The sequence below is a fragment of the Anomaloglossus baeobatrachus genome, chromosome 4, assembly GCF_048569485.1.
Source record: "Anomaloglossus baeobatrachus isolate aAnoBae1 chromosome 4, aAnoBae1.hap1, whole genome shotgun sequence".
Classification (NCBI taxonomy): Eukaryota; Metazoa; Chordata; class Amphibia; order Anura; family Aromobatidae; genus Anomaloglossus; species Anomaloglossus baeobatrachus.
In genome coordinates, this window is record NC_134356.1 from 243,219,728 (window position 1) to 243,237,054 (window position 17,327).

General features: G+C 42.9%; 1 protein-coding gene across 1 annotated transcript in view; it reads left to right on the plus strand.

Annotated features, from left to right (window-relative positions):
- Window positions 1–17,327, plus strand: part of PTPRQ (protein tyrosine phosphatase receptor type Q) — an 855,789-nt gene that overhangs the window by 817,658 nt on the left and 20,804 nt on the right. The window contains exons 59-62 of the mRNA XM_075342420.1: window positions 6,982–7,116; window positions 7,195–7,320; window positions 8,571–8,719; window positions 10,602–10,737. Coding sequence (XP_075198535.1) covers window positions 6,982–7,116; window positions 7,195–7,320; window positions 8,571–8,719; window positions 10,602–10,737 — 546 coding nt within the window. The remainder of the gene's footprint in view (window positions 1–6,981; window positions 7,117–7,194; window positions 7,321–8,570; window positions 8,720–10,601; window positions 10,738–17,327) is intronic.

Consider the following 17,327-nt stretch of genomic DNA (forward strand, 5'->3'; position numbering starts at 1 on the left):
CTTCACGCGCTGCCTGCCGCTCCGCAGCCTCACGCGCTGCTTGCCGTTCCGCAGCCTCAGCGTCACGCGCTGCTTGCCGCTCCGCAGCCTCAGCGTCACGCGCTGCCTGTCGCTCACGCTCGGCCATGAGTATCTCGTAGGTATCCCGGTCTCCAGCCATAAGCCTGGCCAAGGCAGCTTGAAGGAGGGCCTCTGCACCTCTCAGGCCGGAGGGATTGGCAAGTGGTGATCTGCGGCACGCTGCAGAGCCAGGTGATTCACTGTCCATTTCAGAGCGGAGGACTGGCATCTGGCTCGTTGAGGACCCTTGGGCGAGCTCCTCCTCATCTTGTCCAGCAGTGCCAGGTTGTGCAATGTCCTCTGCAGAGCTGTTCTCTGGCGTCGGGCTCTTGGAGGGCTCGTGGACAACCTCCTCATCGTCTCTGGCCTGAGCATCGGCCCTTCCTTTGGCTTTGCTCCTGGTGCCATCAGCCATTCTTGCAGACTTTGGTCACTGACACAGAACTGACACCTGATGCACCCACACACCTTACAGTATCTGCACTCTGACACTCTAGTGTTGAGCTAGTCTGAAGACCCCAGCAGCCACAGCTGCTGCAGGCAGTCTTTAGTGTCTGGGAGTATGGGTCTCACACTCACACACACTATTATCTCGATCCCACCGCTATGCCACCAATATGTCACAAACCACCGGGGGGGTCACTCAGAAATCCCCCGCGCTGGCTACCAGTACGTCACAATCGGGGGGTAACAAGTGGGGGTCACCCCTCCTTTATACCTCCCGACCGACAGACAGAGCACGTGACGCGCTCTCTAGCGCCCCTCTTATAGTCAGGCCAATTATGGAATTGCCCGACAATAAGCAAGGAGGCCGCTATACTACTTATGCCGATTATTGAAGGGTCCCCGGTGAGAGTAGGGTATATATTCTCCCGACCTCCGCGGGCGGAATATATAAAACCTCCCCGAATCTCACTGGCCTCCCCACAATAATCCTTGGCACAACTCGCTGCCACCAACCGCTTCACGGTAACTATTAGCCGAACACACAGACGTGGGATTCAAGATCGAGATAACAGAACAGCCCAAGATTAATTATATAATTTAATCAGCCTAAAGCACACTAGAAACTACAATATATACAATAGGGAATCTACAGAATATACATATGTCAGAGTACAGTTACAGATAAAGCATGGTTTACAAACAGGTATGCAATTCAATCAGTTACCTTGTGCGTCTGGCCACAGGGGGGCGCTGTAGACCAGGTTTCTAGGAACTCCCACAGATGTTTCCTGCACGTGACCCCCAGCGAAAGAACACTGGAAAATGGCCGAAGTAGGGTTATCAACCTGGGCAAATCCAGGTCCCCTCCTACCTTAGTGACCTCAGAGGGAGCACTGCTCCACCCCTGGCTGGAGTTATGGACAAAATCCACAACATGGAATATGGCCATAACTTTGCCTGGGAGCGTCGTAGGCGGACGCCGACGCTCTCATTGTGACAGCTATGAATTTAGCTACAGAACGAGAGGTTTCATGACTTGTCTACTAGTTCCCCATTGGCTGATATCACGCCTGGGGTATTTCCCAAGCTCCCGCTCCCATAAAAAGGGTGTGCCAGCATCGTCCGCATGCGGAGACACCATTTTTATGGTTGCCATATTTATCGGAAATATGGCTTGCGAGATATGAACCATTTTTTACTGGAGTCGTTCTGTCTGGATACTTCCAAGCTTGCTAATTAGATAGCAGCTCCTACCACAGGGTCACGGCAGGGAGTCATCCTGTGTCCATTGTTCCCACATCACCTAATTTCCATATCATAGGAGATGGCCATGGGATGTGACACCTTCACAGATGCTGGACATTGAGGACAAGAAGGGAGGGGGGCACTGCCAGGGAGTGATGAGCGATTATGACTGGAAGTCATAATTCATCTTCATATCCCGGGATTTGCCTCACAGGTCTTATCACTTTTACTGCATGGTGAACCAGTATATATAAAAACAATAAATGAATTGCTGGTTTTTGTTCTTTCTGTGCCTGAAAAGTCGGAATAAACAGCAATAAAAAATGTTAAATAATCCAAAATGGTACCAAAACAATCTCCATCTCATTTCGGAAAAAATAAGCCCTTGTACGCTTTACTTGCCAAAAAATTAAAAAAATTACAGCTCTCCAGATATGGCGATGAACAAAAGATTTATTATTAAAAAAAGCATTTTTACTGGAGCAAAACATAAAAAACTATATAAATCTGGTATCGCTGTAATCGCACCGATCCGAAAAACAAAGTTGTCTTATTGCAAATTCCACACAGTGAACCGCGCAAACATAAAAAAAACGTATTCTTTCACTGCTGTCTATTTTTTCATTCTACGTCCAAAAAATTTTAATAAAGCTTGGTTCACATTTATCTTGTGCTCTGCACTGAACACTTATGATGGGGTTTCCATGTAAATCCCAAAAACAGTGATTCAAACAAAACCCTCAATGCAGGCACTCACTATAATGAGGCAGAGGGAGACACTTTGGATCTGGAGTTTGTTCCTATGGTATGTCATCATTTTACATGTCTTTTTAGCACATAAGTGTGGACGACCATAGTTCTGTACACACCTAAAAAGATTTATACCGCTAGAACAGAAGCCAAAAGGAGTCCAAATTGTCTCCAAATGCCTCATTAGAGTGAGTGGTTTGGTAGGTCTAAATAACATTTTTGTGGGAATTACATGGAAATCTTGACATAAGTGCTCATCGCAGAACACAAGAATACCACCTCAGCCTTATACTGAAAGTGATTAAAAAATATTCTGTACCCCAATATGTTACTGATAAAAACCTTAACTTATCCACCACAAAACCAGCCCCACTCCTTTCCATTATCTGTTACTTGAAATATCGGCAGGTCCCACATTACTGGTAGAACAGGGACTGTGGAAAAGCGATATGACTTGCACCCGTCAAATAAAATCCAGTGAAATCTGCATTCCAAAAACCAAATGCCCCTCTCCTTTAGAGCCCTAATGTGCCTAAGGACTGTGCAAATGCAACACGGTGCACGCATTCTATTTAAGCCAAATTTGTATTTCAAAATTCAAATGTTGCTCTTTCTCTTCCGAGCCCGGCTGTTTGTCCAAACAGAGGTTTCCTACCACATGTGGGGTATCAGCGCACTCAGAAGAAACTGGGTACACATTTGGGGTCCAATTTCTCATACTAGCTCTTGTAAAAGCAAAAAAAAAAATTGGTGCTAAAGCATTTTAGAAGAAAAATTACAATTGTTATTTTGTTCATTCCACTTTCCATTAATTCCTATAAAGCAACTGAAGGGTTAAAACATATCCTGACAGCAGCTTTAAGGTATTTGAGGGGTGCAGTTTTTAAAATGGTATCACGTTTAGGGAGTTTCCAACATATAGGCCCCTCAAAGTGTGAATAGGTCCCTAAAGAAACAGGTTTTTCAAATTTCTACTGTAGTTACAATGAGAAATTGCTGTTAATCTTTTACCCTTTTAACATATTTTACAAAATAAAATGATGTTTGAAAAAAACATGCAGATGTAAAGTAGACATATGGGAAATGGTGTTTATGAATTATCTTGTACAGCATGTGTAACCGGTTCAAGGATATAAAAATTAAAATTGTGAAAATTGCTAAATTTTCACCAAAATTCCAATATTTTCACAAATAAACGCAAAAAAATATTGACCTAAACTTACCAATAACATAAACTACTATGCCATAAAAAAACAGTCTCAGAATAATTGGGGTTCGTTGACATGTTCCAGAATTATTACCACATAGTGACAACTGGTCAGATTTCCAATATTTGGACTGGTCATTAAGATGAAAATTAGCTCGATCACTAATTGTAAGAATTGGGCATCTTATCATCACCCATTTGCCATTCTCCACATATTTAACAAATGTTTTGTTCCTTTCTGATCTTACTTTATGCTTTGCACTCCTGTACACTATATACAGTACAGACCAAAAGTTTGGATGCACTTCATCTCTAGAACAACTGTTAAGAGGAGACTTTGTGCAGCAGGCCTTCATGGTAAAATAGCTGCTAGGAAACCCACTGCTAAGGACAGGCAACAAGCAGAAGAGACTTGTTTGGGCTAAAGAACACAAGGAATGGACATTAGACCAGTGGAAATCTGTGCTTTGGTCTCATGAGTCAAAATTTGAGATCTTTGGATCCAACCACCGTGTCTTTGTAGAAAAGGTGAACGGATGGACTCTACATGCCTGGTTTCCAATCGTGAAGCATGGAGGAGGAGGTGTGATGGTGCGGGGGTGCTTTGCTGGTGACACTGTTGGGGATTTATTCAAAATTGGAGGCATACAGAACCAGCATGGCTACCACAGCATCTTGCAGCGGCATGCTATTCCATCCGGTTTGCATTTAGTTGGACCATCATTTATTTTTCAACAGGACAATGATCCCAACACACACCTCCAGGCTGTGTAAGGGCTATTTGACTAAGAAGGAGAGTGATGGGGTGCTACGCCAGATGACCTGTCTCCACAGTCACCAGACCTGAACCCAATCAAGATGGCTTGGGGTGAGCTGGACCGCAGAGTGAAGGCAAAAGGGTTAACAAGTGCTAAGCATCTCTGGGAACTCCTTCAAGACTGTTGGAAAACTATTTCCAGTGACTACCTCTTGAAGCTCATCAAGAGAATGCCAAGAGTGTGCAAAATAGTAATGACGCAAAAGGTGGCTACTTTGAAGAACCTAGAATATAAGACATATTTTCAGTTGTTGCACACTTTAATTATTTCATTCCACGTGTTTTCATTCATAGTTTTAATGCCTTCAATGTGAATCTACAATTTTCAGAGTCCTGAAAATAAAGAAAACTCTTTGAATGAGAAGGTGTGTCTCCAAACTTTTGGTCTGTACTGTATACTGTGTATATACTATGTGTGTGTGTGTATATATATATATATATATATATATATATATATATATATATACATATATATATATACAGGTGATTCTCAATAAATTACAATATCATCAAAAAGTTAATTTATTTCATTAATTCAATGCAAAAAGGTGAATACATATATTATATAGAGGCATTACAAACCGAATGATTTATTTCAAGTGTTTATCTCTGTTAAAGTTGATGATTATGGCTTACAGCCAATGAAAAGACTCAAAAGTCATTATCTCAGAAAATTAGAATAATTACCGCAACACCTAAAAAGGCTTCCTAAGTGTTTAAAATGGTCATTTGTCTGTTTTAGTAGGCTACTGAATTGACAGATGTCCAGAAGGCAGTCATTGACACACTCCACAAGGAGGGTAAGCCACAAAAGGTCATTGCTAAAGAAGCTGGCTGTTCACAATGTGCTGTATCCAAGCATATTAATGGAAAGTTGAGTGGAAGGAAAAAGTGTGGTAGAAAAAAGTGCACAAGCAACTGGGATAACCGCAGCCTTGATAAGATTGTTAAGAAAAGGCCATTCAAAAATTTTGGGGAGATTCACAAGGAGTGGACTGCTGCTGGAGTCAGCGCTTCAAGAGCCACCACACACAGACATAGCCAGGACATGGGCTACAACTGTCGCATTCCTTGTGTCAAGCCATTCCTGACCAATAGATAATGCCAGAAGCGTCTTACCATGGCCAAGGAGAAAAAGAACAGGACTGTTGCTCAGTGGTCCAAGGTGGTGCTTTCAGATGAAAGTAAATTTTTCATTTAATTTGAAAATCAATATCATAGAGTCTGGAGGAAAAGTGGAGAGGCACACTCCAAGCTGCTTGAGGTCCAGTGTGAAGTTTCCACAATCAGTGACGGTTTGGGGAGCCATGTCATCTGCTGGTGTAGGTCCACTATGCTATATCAAGACCAAAGTCAGCGCAGCCGTCTACGAGGAAAGTTTAGAGCACTTCATGCTTACCTCTGCCAATAAGCTTTTTGGAGTTAGAAATTTAATTTTCCAGCAGGACTTGGCACCAGTCTACACTACCAAAAGTACCAATACCTGGTTGAATAACCACAGTATCACCGTGCTTGATTGGCCAGCAAACTCACCTGACCTAAACCCCATAGAAAATTTGTGGAGTATTGTCAAGAGGAAAATGAGAGACACCAGACCCAACAATGCAGATGAGCTGGTTGCTATCTAGGCAACCTTGGCTTCCATAACACCTCAGCAGTGCCACAAGCTGATTGCCTCCATGCCGCATTGATGCAGTAATTCATGCATAGGAGCTCCTACCAATTATTGAGGCATTTACTGTACAGACTTTTCAATAGGCCAACATTTCAGAGTGTAAAATCATTTCTTCAGTTGGTCTTAGATAACATTCTAATTTTCTGAGATAATAACTTTTGGTTTTCATTGGCTATAAGCCATAATCATCAACATTAACAGAAATAAACACTTGAAATAGATCACTCTGTGTGTAATGACTCTATATAATATATACTTTCCCTTTTTGCATTGAATTACTGAAATAAATTATCTTTATGATGATATTCTAATTTACTGAGATGCACGCGTGTGTGTGTGTGTGTGTGTGTGTGTATATATATATATATATATATATATATATGCTGTTTTATAAAGTATGACTTTAAACTGACTCATTTCCAGTTATTTAGAAATCCCCTTAGCTTGAAATAAAGTGTGAAATTATTTAGGGTCAGATTGTAATCTAATCTTATATTTTCCTACTTTTTCACATATAAATGGAGTTTATGTATTTATAGGGATTTACTGCAGTGTACAATGTTACATTTGTGTGTCAAGGAGTAGAATATGTGCTATGGTACCTTGACCTTGCCACAACAACCAGCTTAATAAGAACAAGCATTTCATCGACGAGCAGAGAGGTGATGATGATATGTCCCATACACACAATGGAAATAAATCTTACTAAGAGCCTAACTAGTTTAGTATTACAGTACATAGCGGCCAGAGTTCTCTCAGTAATTGCTTTTCTCATTTTAGGGTTATATTTGTCCTAATGAGTTTATTGCTACACAAGGCCCATTGGCTGGAACTGTGGGAGATTTTTGGAGAATGGTATGGGAAACAAGAGCAAAGACCGTAGTAATGCTTACTCAGTGCTTTGAGAAAGGCCGGGTAAGTGTATTGGATTTGTTACAAACATGCTATAATTTATTTTTGTAATTTATAGTAACAAATATGTGCATTTTACAGATCAGATGTCATCAATATTGGCCAGAGGACAACAAACCAGTTACAGTTTTTGGAGATATTGTGATCACCAAAGTGGTAGAAGACGTCCAAATTGATTGGACAATACGAGACCTAAAAGTTGAACGGGTAATTAGGTTATTGCACGGTTATTAAATGGCACCAGTTGGATATGGGCCTGTAATATAGGTTTTTACCAGTGATTGTGGAGCTCCTCTGTGGCAGGCTGAGTTTTGCATCACTGCTGCCTACCTGAGCATGTGCAATGTGCCGATGAAGCTGGGGGCATATATTTGGTTTCATGATCATTTCCATGGAGACAAAACATTGCTCACATACATGAGATTTGCAAAGAGCTGGCTGTGACATTGCAAATTGTGTTACTTATGCCCATAGTGGTGTAATTACATGATGGGAGGGAAGACTGGTCCAGGGTAATCAGCCCCCCTACAAGGTAATCAGTCACTCATGAATTTGCATATCACGAGTATAGTTTTAAAAATTATTTTATGGGTATTTATTAATTACTGCACTGCAAAAAGAGGCTTGTTAGAAAATAAATATAGGATATAATAAAGACATGGTGGCTGTTTTTGGGGGTAGGGTAGCTGAGAGGTTCCAATTAAGGATAAAGTAAATAAATTACATATTTCCGCTTAATCCACCCAATGATACATCACTAGAAAACCTATTAAAGAAATCATTAAAACCTATATTTTTCGAGGACTTGAATTTATGCTACATAGTATGAAGTCATCATATATTGTATTATGGTATATAAAAAGGGACATATTTGGTAGTTACTTAGCTATTCATCTTTAAATAATCATGTGCTGTCAAACTATAGATTAACCCTACCACTCACTATGGTGATACATAAATTACATTTATTTAAAGGGAATCTGCCATCAGTGATTTGCTATCCAATCTGAGAGCGGCATAATGAAGAGACAGAGTCTTTGAATCCAGTGATGACTTACTGGGCTACTTAGTGTAGTTTTTAGAAATCATTGTTTTATCAGCAGGAGATTCTCATTAGACAACTAGTAAATCTCCTGCCATTTAGTCCAACCTCAACTACATCACTAAATGGAAGCTTTCTGCTTATGGTCAGTGCACAGAACGCTGTCAATCAGTGGTGTGGGCGGGGTTTTACACAGCTCAGCATTCAGAGAACAATTAGAGATGCAGCAGAAAAAAAAACTGTGATTTTATCAAAACTACAGCAAGCAGCTCAGTAAAGTATCATGCTCTCAGATGAGGTAGCAAAAATCTGGTGACTGATTCCCTTAAAGGTAAATATTAGGCACATATTTTTGTAATAATAAGTATAAAGTGATAAGATTTCTCCCCTTAAAGTAATTTCTTTTTTACTTCAGCATGGCGATTACATGATGGTACGTCAGTGTAATTTTACTTCTTGGCCTGAACACGGAGTCCCAGAAAACACTACAGCCTTAATTCATTTTACAAAAATGGTTCGAGCAAGTAGACCACATGAAAATACACCAACGATTGTACACTGCAGGTACCAGTCATAAATTGTTAAACACCAGGTCAAAATTTTATTTATAAAAAAAAGATTAAAAATCATAGTGCTGAGGCAGTATTGAGTTAGCTGGTATGGTAATACTGTGCAAAGGTCATCTTTTATTGTACATTAGGTCAGTAGTGTAATGTAATGAACACATGGGCTGGTTACTGATACATAATCATTGGCTTTTGACTTTTGGAAGTACGCAAATTCTTTTTTTAGTATATTTGCTGTTATTACTCTTATTTTTGAAAATAACAATAAAGTTATGTTTATTCACTGAGGAAAATCAGCAATTTTCTGTGTAAAATGTTACCTTATAATTTTCAGCCATAAGGATGTCAGTTTACGCAATGGCGTTTCACCGCTGATTTTACTCTTTGCAATGTAAATCCATAGCAAAATTTGCGACACAACTACTCAATTTACATTCCATGTGTACGTGTGCTACATATAAGACATTTGCAACCAGATCATTTAAGAACTTCAATTGTGTAACAAATGTGAGAATTGAGGAAATGTCATCTACAGTTTAGGTAACATAAAATTGGGGGATTTTTAGTATTGGCAATGCCTATGCAAAACCTCATAAGCAAAATCATAGATGCCATGCCATGATCAGGCCCTTCTCTGCTAGTAAAAGCAAAGAGTAGTACCAGGATCTGCAGGAAAGCTGTCAGCAGATATAAAGGGGGAACTACAGCAGACATTTTAAATCCTACCCTTCATGTCACCTACTGCTCCTCACAGAAACTGCCTAGGGCAGGGTTCCCCAACTCCAGTCCTCGAGGACCGCCAACAGTGCATGTTTTCAGGATTTCCTTAGCATTGCATGGGTGTTGGAATCATCAGCTGTGCAGATGATTAAATTATCACATGTGCAATACTAAGGAAATCCTGAAAACATGCACTGTTGGCGGCCCTTGAGGACTGGAATTGGGGACCCATGGCCTAGGGGTTGCTTTCGGGAACAACACAGTGGAACCCGGTAATCGGACTTTTCAGAACGCAATAATGGAGTAGAATTGCACCAGCTCGACTTCCCATCCATTCATTGTGTATAGGACTGCTGCACAAAGCTGAGTACAGCGCTCATCTATTTTTTTGCAATCCCACAGACATGAATGGAGTGGAGGTCAAGCCGGTGCAATTCCATTCTATTCAAGATCGGGTCCTGAGAGCTTGGTTCCCAAAATTCAGTTCTTGGGATGGTTGGTGGTTCCAGTATTCAGTCTCCAAGTGATCAGCAAGTTATTTCCTAACCTATATGGATAGGAAGTTACTTATATGTTGGAAATAACCCTTTGAGATGATTCATTTGTAAGTTGGGTGCATAAAAGCCACAGATGTTGATCTTGGACACTAGAGAGACAGCCGACTTCCATTCTTGGATTACTGAAACTTTGCCCAGAAATATTCTAGCTGATATTTTATTATATCAAAACCTACAAGCGACAGCAGTGGTATAAGACATCACAGTTAAGGTGCGTTCAGACGGTAGTATAAATCAGACTGCATTGCACGGACTGGCTGGGGGGTCTCCTGAGCGTCATATATTGCTATATGGCAGACCAACCAGCCAGTCCATATGCATTGCAGTCTGATCTCAGTCCGATTTATACGGACGTCTGAATGCATTCCTAGAGGGTAGAACTGGAAACTGTGGTTCTCTTTGGAGATTCCTTGCAGACATGCACTAATTATGTTTATCTTAATTGCTTACATTTCCAATGGAATTTATAATACATATACTGTATATTCCGCGTAATAAATACATGTTCCATATGTGACACACATTGTAGCTTCTTCACTATAACTCTTATTGTGGGAAATGTGAATTTTTGTAACTAACAATATCCAAATATATATATTTTAGTGCGGGGGTTGGAAGAGCAGGAGTTTTTGTTGCAATGGATCATTTAATCCAACATATTAACCACCATGACTTTGTGGACATATACGGTCTCGTGGCAGAGCTAAGAAGTGAGCGAATGTGTATGGTGCAAAACCTGGTAAGTGACCTTTATAGTGCATGTACATCAAACTTTACAGACCAGAATACAATATGCGTCTTAGTATTAAACAGATGAGAAACTATAACTGTATTTCATCTTAAAATACTAGAGCCTGAAAATAAGTAACTTTGTAATAAATCATATCAGGGATACCTGCTTCTTTCTCTGCCAGAACTGATCATTCATTCTATTGTCAAAACTCCCAATTCACATACTGTTACATTACTGAAATAGGAGACTGCAGTTACAACTGGTAAGATTCTTTGTAGACGGGAGGAGGGAAGATGAGGGAGGAGCTAGAGGCAGAGCCCCTCCCTCCTTATCTCACTCTCATCTATATAGAATCTTATCAGGAGAAACTGTCATCTACAATCTCACTATCTCACTAATGTAACTATCTACCTTCACTAAATACCACCTGAAGTGCAATGTTTACCCAACTCACCTGAAATGATTCTCTTAATCCAGCGGCACAGAAATCTGCTCTGACCAAACGTGAAACCCAATGGAAAACAAGGAAGGGTTGTTTACATCTCCTGCTAAAAACTTGACTTTATCAGAATATGTAAAACTAGTACTACATACAGATTCCAAAAATGATGACCACATAGAGCAGCTACACATTTCAGACGCACTCAAGCGCTCGTTGTCCAACTTTGACAAAGGAAACTGGAGTGCACCTGAAACACATAACTGCTATACCAGTACAACATTTTCTAAAAAAATCAAGTTTTTACCAAGAGCTGGATACAGCCTTCCTTTTTTCCATTCACTAAATACAGATTTTACACGTAAATTGGAAATTTTGAAAAGATCAGTCCAAGTGGATAAAGAAGCAGATTTCTTTGATAATATGAATTACGGAGTTGCCTATTTTCACATGTACTATTGATTTATAAAATAAAAAATAAAAATTTTGGTTACACTTAAAGGGAATCTGTCACTTGATTTTGTAGTACAATACTAATGTTCTCTTTAAATGGGGCTTAAGACTAGAGATGAGCGATGTTCGAGGTTCGCCAATTTCATGTTCAAGTGATTTTGGGGGTTGTTCGAGTCGTTCAACGAACTCAAACCTTTTGCTAAAAGCTCGACAGTTCGAGTAACGTTCGAGCACCAAAAGCGTGACTTTTTACAGCTATGTGTGCAGAGAGACATCGCTGGCAGCCTGCGGTAAGCTGGTAAGCAGGGTAAATATCGGGTATCCAAGCAAAGCGCTTTGCTTAGTAACCCGATGTTTACCCTGGCTACGTGTGCAAAAATCCCCGAAAGCCACACAGAAGCACTTCCATGTGACTTCCGTCAGATGCCGCTGCAGTCTGTGTCCTGCTCCAGCCCCAGCCCCGCGGCTGCCCGCTTAGCAGTGTCCACAGATGCTCGCACTTTATGGTGTCCGCAGCTGCCCACACTGCAGTGACAGCAGCCGCGGGGATGACAAGCACTGCCATCAGCAGGTTAGGGAAGTTCCTTACCTGCGGTGATGAAGTCCTGCCCTCCCGATGTCAGCGCTGTCACTGCCCTCCATGGCCGCCGCTTGTCACATCTCCTCTCGCTTCCGACCCGAGACTGTCACTAGCGGTGTAATCACAGGCACCCGCGATACTTGGTTGTGAAGGTGGTGGTCATTGAACTCAGTGACAGCTCTGCTATCAGGAGTGCAACGATCACCGCAGGTAATGTACCTCACTATCCTCCTGACAGCAGCACTTGTCATGCCCTGCAGTGACAGCTCTGCTATCAGAAGTGCAGCGATCACCGCAGGTAATGTACCTCGCTATCCTCCTGACAGCAGCACTTGTCATCCCCTGCAGTGACCTGGGCTGACCTATTGATATTAGCTCAGGTCACTGCATTGCTCTCCCAGCCAATATGGGACATTTTGTTCTTCATTGACTGGGACATTGACTATGGTATGGATCGTCATGGGACCCCCTTGGATTACACCAGACCTGGATTTGTTTTTCTTTCTAATAAATTGGCGAAAGAGGGAATGTTTTCGGGAGTGTTTTTTTCAAATAAAAATGTGTTTGTCGTCTATTTTTTTTTTATTACCGACTGAGTTTGTGATGTCGGGTATCTGATAGACGCCTGACATCACATCCCCAGGGTTTGATGCCATGTGACATTACACATCTGGTATTAACCCCATATATTACCCCGTTTGCCACCGCACCAGGGCAATGGGATGAGCTGAAGCGAAGCACCAGGATTGGGGCATCTAATGTATGCGCCACTTCTGGGGTGGCTGCGGCCTGCTATTTTTAGGCTGGGGAGAGTCCAATAACCATGGACCTCCCTAGTCTGAGAATATCAGACCCCAGCTGTCCACTTTACCTTGGCTGGTGATCCAATTTTGGGGGGACCCCCACGTGTTGTTTTTTTTTTTAATTATTTATTTAATTTAAAATAACAGCATGGGGAGCCCTCAGTTTTGGATTACCAGCAAAGGTGAAGCTGCCAGCTGTGGTCTGCAGGCTGCAGCCATCTGCTTTAGCCTAGCTGGCTATCAAAAATAGGGGGAACCCCACGTCATTTTTTTTAAATTTATTTTTTTTTTTGCTAAATACAAGGCACATGAAAGGCACCAAAGGGTGCAAAATACAAAATGCAGGAGAGTGGGACACTATGTGTCTTTCTGCCATTATAATGACAGAAAAGACTGATATGAAGTGTACAAGCACAGGAAAATCACCAGAGCATTCTACGCTGTGAAAAGCAGTAGAAAATGGCACTAGAGTGAACATGTGACCGCCTCATGTAGGTTAAAGCTATGGATCCTGGGTAAATTTATGTATTTTCCCTCCTTCAGTTTTTTTGCAGTATGCAAAAAAACGGAAGGCACATGGATGACATACGGACCGTATACGGAACTGAACGGAAACGGATGCCACACGGATGCATCCGTGAAAAAAAACGACCGTTTTTTTGCGGACCGCAAAAACGGATCAGTCGTGTGAATGTAGCCTTATTCTGATCTGCCGTTTATAAATAGAAGGCAGAAATAAGTGAATAGCGCCCCCCAGTGTCACAAAATCTCCGGGGTTTCAGGAGGTAGCTGAGACCTTGGAGATCATGATTCAGGCCGGTTATTCCGGTCCCCGCTCACGTGATCACCGGTATACACTGTATACTGATGATCACGTTACAGTAAATGACAGCGCCGGTAAAAAATTATTTATCTCCCATCTGGCATGAACAAACATCTCAGATGGGAGATATATCTCCTCCCCGGTCCCCTCCAGACCCCCGGTGTCGCCAAAATGCCCCCCAACCCCCTCCCGGAAATCCAAGATGGCAAAGTTGAATTCAAAATAGCGGCTTTGCAGATAGCCGCCATTGGCGTCACCCGACCTCAAATGTTTGGCCCCTCCCATGTACTAATATGCCACAAACAGTAAGGTGATATCAGCAACCACTTCAATTTTATCAGGGAGTATCCATACTTATAGCCCACCCTGTATTACTGTAGAGGATTATTAGTCTATGAGTGGCAGCAGGGGTAAACTTTATTGCCAGGGTTTGTGTTCTGGTGCTTTGACTTACTTCAATGCACTGTATCAGTGACTTGTTTGCTGCAGTGTCCTGTACAGAACATTGTGCTGAAGCTGTGTATGAAGCTGGGGAAGGAGTGGGAGAGTTTAGATGGAGGTATAGCGGATATGCTCACTACTCACAGCCTAGTACAAGGGCTGATGGGAAGTGTAGTTAGAAGAGAGCAGAGAGTTCTGACGAAGACGTGATGGCTGTGACAGCAGAACAGGGAACAGGAATTGAAGCAGAAAGACATAAAACAATATGAAAATTGGTAGAAGTACATTCTGCACTTCAGCTGCATTATGCTTAGGGATTTATGGCAAAAACAATAACTGAGGCAGAGTAGTGGAGGACCTTTAATTGATCATCAATTCAACTATATGGAAGCAAGGAAGCTGATGTTGACATTAGCTTATTTTCTACCTGTTTCTACATTTAGTCATATAATGGATAAATGATACAAAATTTTGTTTATTAACAATATAACATACCTAAGAAGATTTTTAACATTTGATGTACCCTTATGTCATGATCAGGAAGGGGTTCCAGCAAAATGATGTAAATGTACAACATAGCCATCATAGGGGCACAGGAGCTGTGCCCGCACGATCACTACTGGGAATGCAGCCTAAAGGCTACTTTACACACTGCGATATCGGTCCCGATATCGCTAGTGTGGGTACAGGCCCCCATCTGTTGCGCGACACGGGCATATCGCTGCCCGTGCCGCACAACATCGCCCACAGCCGTCACACATACTTACCTGTCCGGCGACGTCGCTGTGACCGGCGAACCGCCTCCTTTCTAAGGGGGCGGTCCGTGCGGCGTCACAGCGACGTCACTGAAACGTCACTGAACCGCCGCCCAATAGCAGCGGAGGGGCGGAGATGAGTGGGACGTAATATCCCGCCCACCTCCTTCCATTCGCATAGCGGCCGGGAGGCAGGTAAGGGGAGCTTCCTCGTTCCTGCGGCGTCACACGCAGCGATGTGTGCTGCCGCAGGAACGAGGAACAACCTCGTTACTGCTGCAGTAACGAGATTTGAGAATGGACGCCCGTGTCGCCGATTAGCGATTTTGCACGTTTTTGCAACGATGCAAAATCGCTTATCGATGTCACACGCAACGGCATCGCTAATGCGGCCGGATGTGCGTCACGAATTCCGTGACCCCAACGACTCCGCATTAGCGATGTCGTAGCGTGTAAAGCCCGCTTTAGTTATAGACAAGCTCTGGCTGTTCAACCCCCTTAATGTCGTAATCAGTAGTGATCGCAGCATTTAGGAAGCTGGGAGGTGTGCGCTCCCTCTCCCACTGGATCAAAACCATGGCAACCCGAAGTCATTGTGATGATCTCTGGGTCAGCCAACTTACGGCAAGGCTGTTAGCAGAAGCATGGTCTAAGACGCTTCTTTCAGTGCTGCACTGACAGGTATAATGTATTATTATTAGTGATGAGCGAGTACTAAAAAGCTCGGGTGCTCGAGGCTCGGGCCGAGCATCCCAAGATACTCGTGTACTCGGCCTGAGCACCGAGCCCAATGTTATCCTATGGGAGACCCGAGTATTTTTCTGAAATGACCCCCGGCAGCATGTAGAAACCCTAAAAATGTCACAAAAGTCTCAGAAGAGTGCTCAAATGACATGGCAACAGCATGGGGAAGACCCCTTGAAGCATTTATCACTCAAAAGTCACAGCTGTGAACAATTTTGTCCGCGTTTTACGCCATTTTTACGGACTCACCAGAAATCCTTCCAAAATGACACCAAAATGAATTTTCATGGCGGAAATCTTAAGGGCACATACCCAATAGTGAGATAGAGCTGGTGTATGTTACTTTTTGAGATTAATACATGAAAGATTTTACGTAAAACATTGTGTGGCACTCCGATGTCCAAAACGCACGTTTTGTGCTTTTTACTAGCGATGTCGGTAATTTTTTTTTTCATTCTATCTCCCGTCGGTCGGTCTCGCTCTGTCGGTCTCTCTCTGTCTTGTCTGTCCCCCTCTCACAGTCTGTCGGTCATTCTCCCCCCTCTCTCTTACTTACCGTTCCCCGATCACTGCCGCGGCGCTGCACAGCTGTGTTCACTAAACTCCGGTGGCTTTTCCTCTTTTGAAAAAGCCGGAGATTAAACAATCTCGTATTCCCTGCTTTCCTGCTTTTCGGCGCCTATGATTGGTTGCAGTGAGACACGCCCCCACGCTGAGTGACAGGTGTCTCACTGCACCCAAACACAGCAGCCGGTGTGTGTGTGTATACTGTGCAGTGAAATAAATAATTAAATAATTAAAAAAAACGGCGTGCGGTCCCCCCAATTTTAATACCAGCCAGATAAAGCCATACGGCTGAAGGCTGGTATTCTCAGGATGGGGAGCTCCACGTTATGGGGAGCCCCCCAGCCTAACAATATCAGTCAGCAGCTGCCCAGAATTGCCGCATACATTAGATGCGACAGTTCTGGGACTGTACCCGGCTCTTCCCGATTTACCCTAGTGCGTTGGCAAATCGGGGTAATAAGGAGTTAATGGCAGCCCATAGCTGCCACTAAATCCTAGATTAATCATGTCAGGCGTCTCCCCGAGATTCCTTCCATGATTAATCTGTAAATTACAGTTAAAAAACACACACACCCGAAAAATCCTTTATTAGAAATAAAAAACACTAACAAAGTCCCTCATCACCAATTTATTAACCCCGACAAACCCACCATGTCCGGCGTAATCCACGGACCTCCAGCGTCGCGTCCAGCTGTGCTGCATGAAGGTGACAGGAGCTGCAGAATACACCGCCGCTCCGGTCAGCTTCACACAGCAACTGAGGTGAGTATAGCGATCAGCTGAGCTGTCACTGAGGTTACCTGGATCCAGCGGTGGATGCAGCGGTGGCCGCGGGTAACCTCAGTGACAGCTCAGCTGATCGCGCTACTCACCGCCGCTCCGGTCAGCTCCATGCAGCAATTGAGGTGAGTATAGCGATCAGCTGCTGTAACTGAGGTTAATCGCGGCACCGCTGGATCCAGCAGTGGCCGTGAGTTACCTGACTGACAGC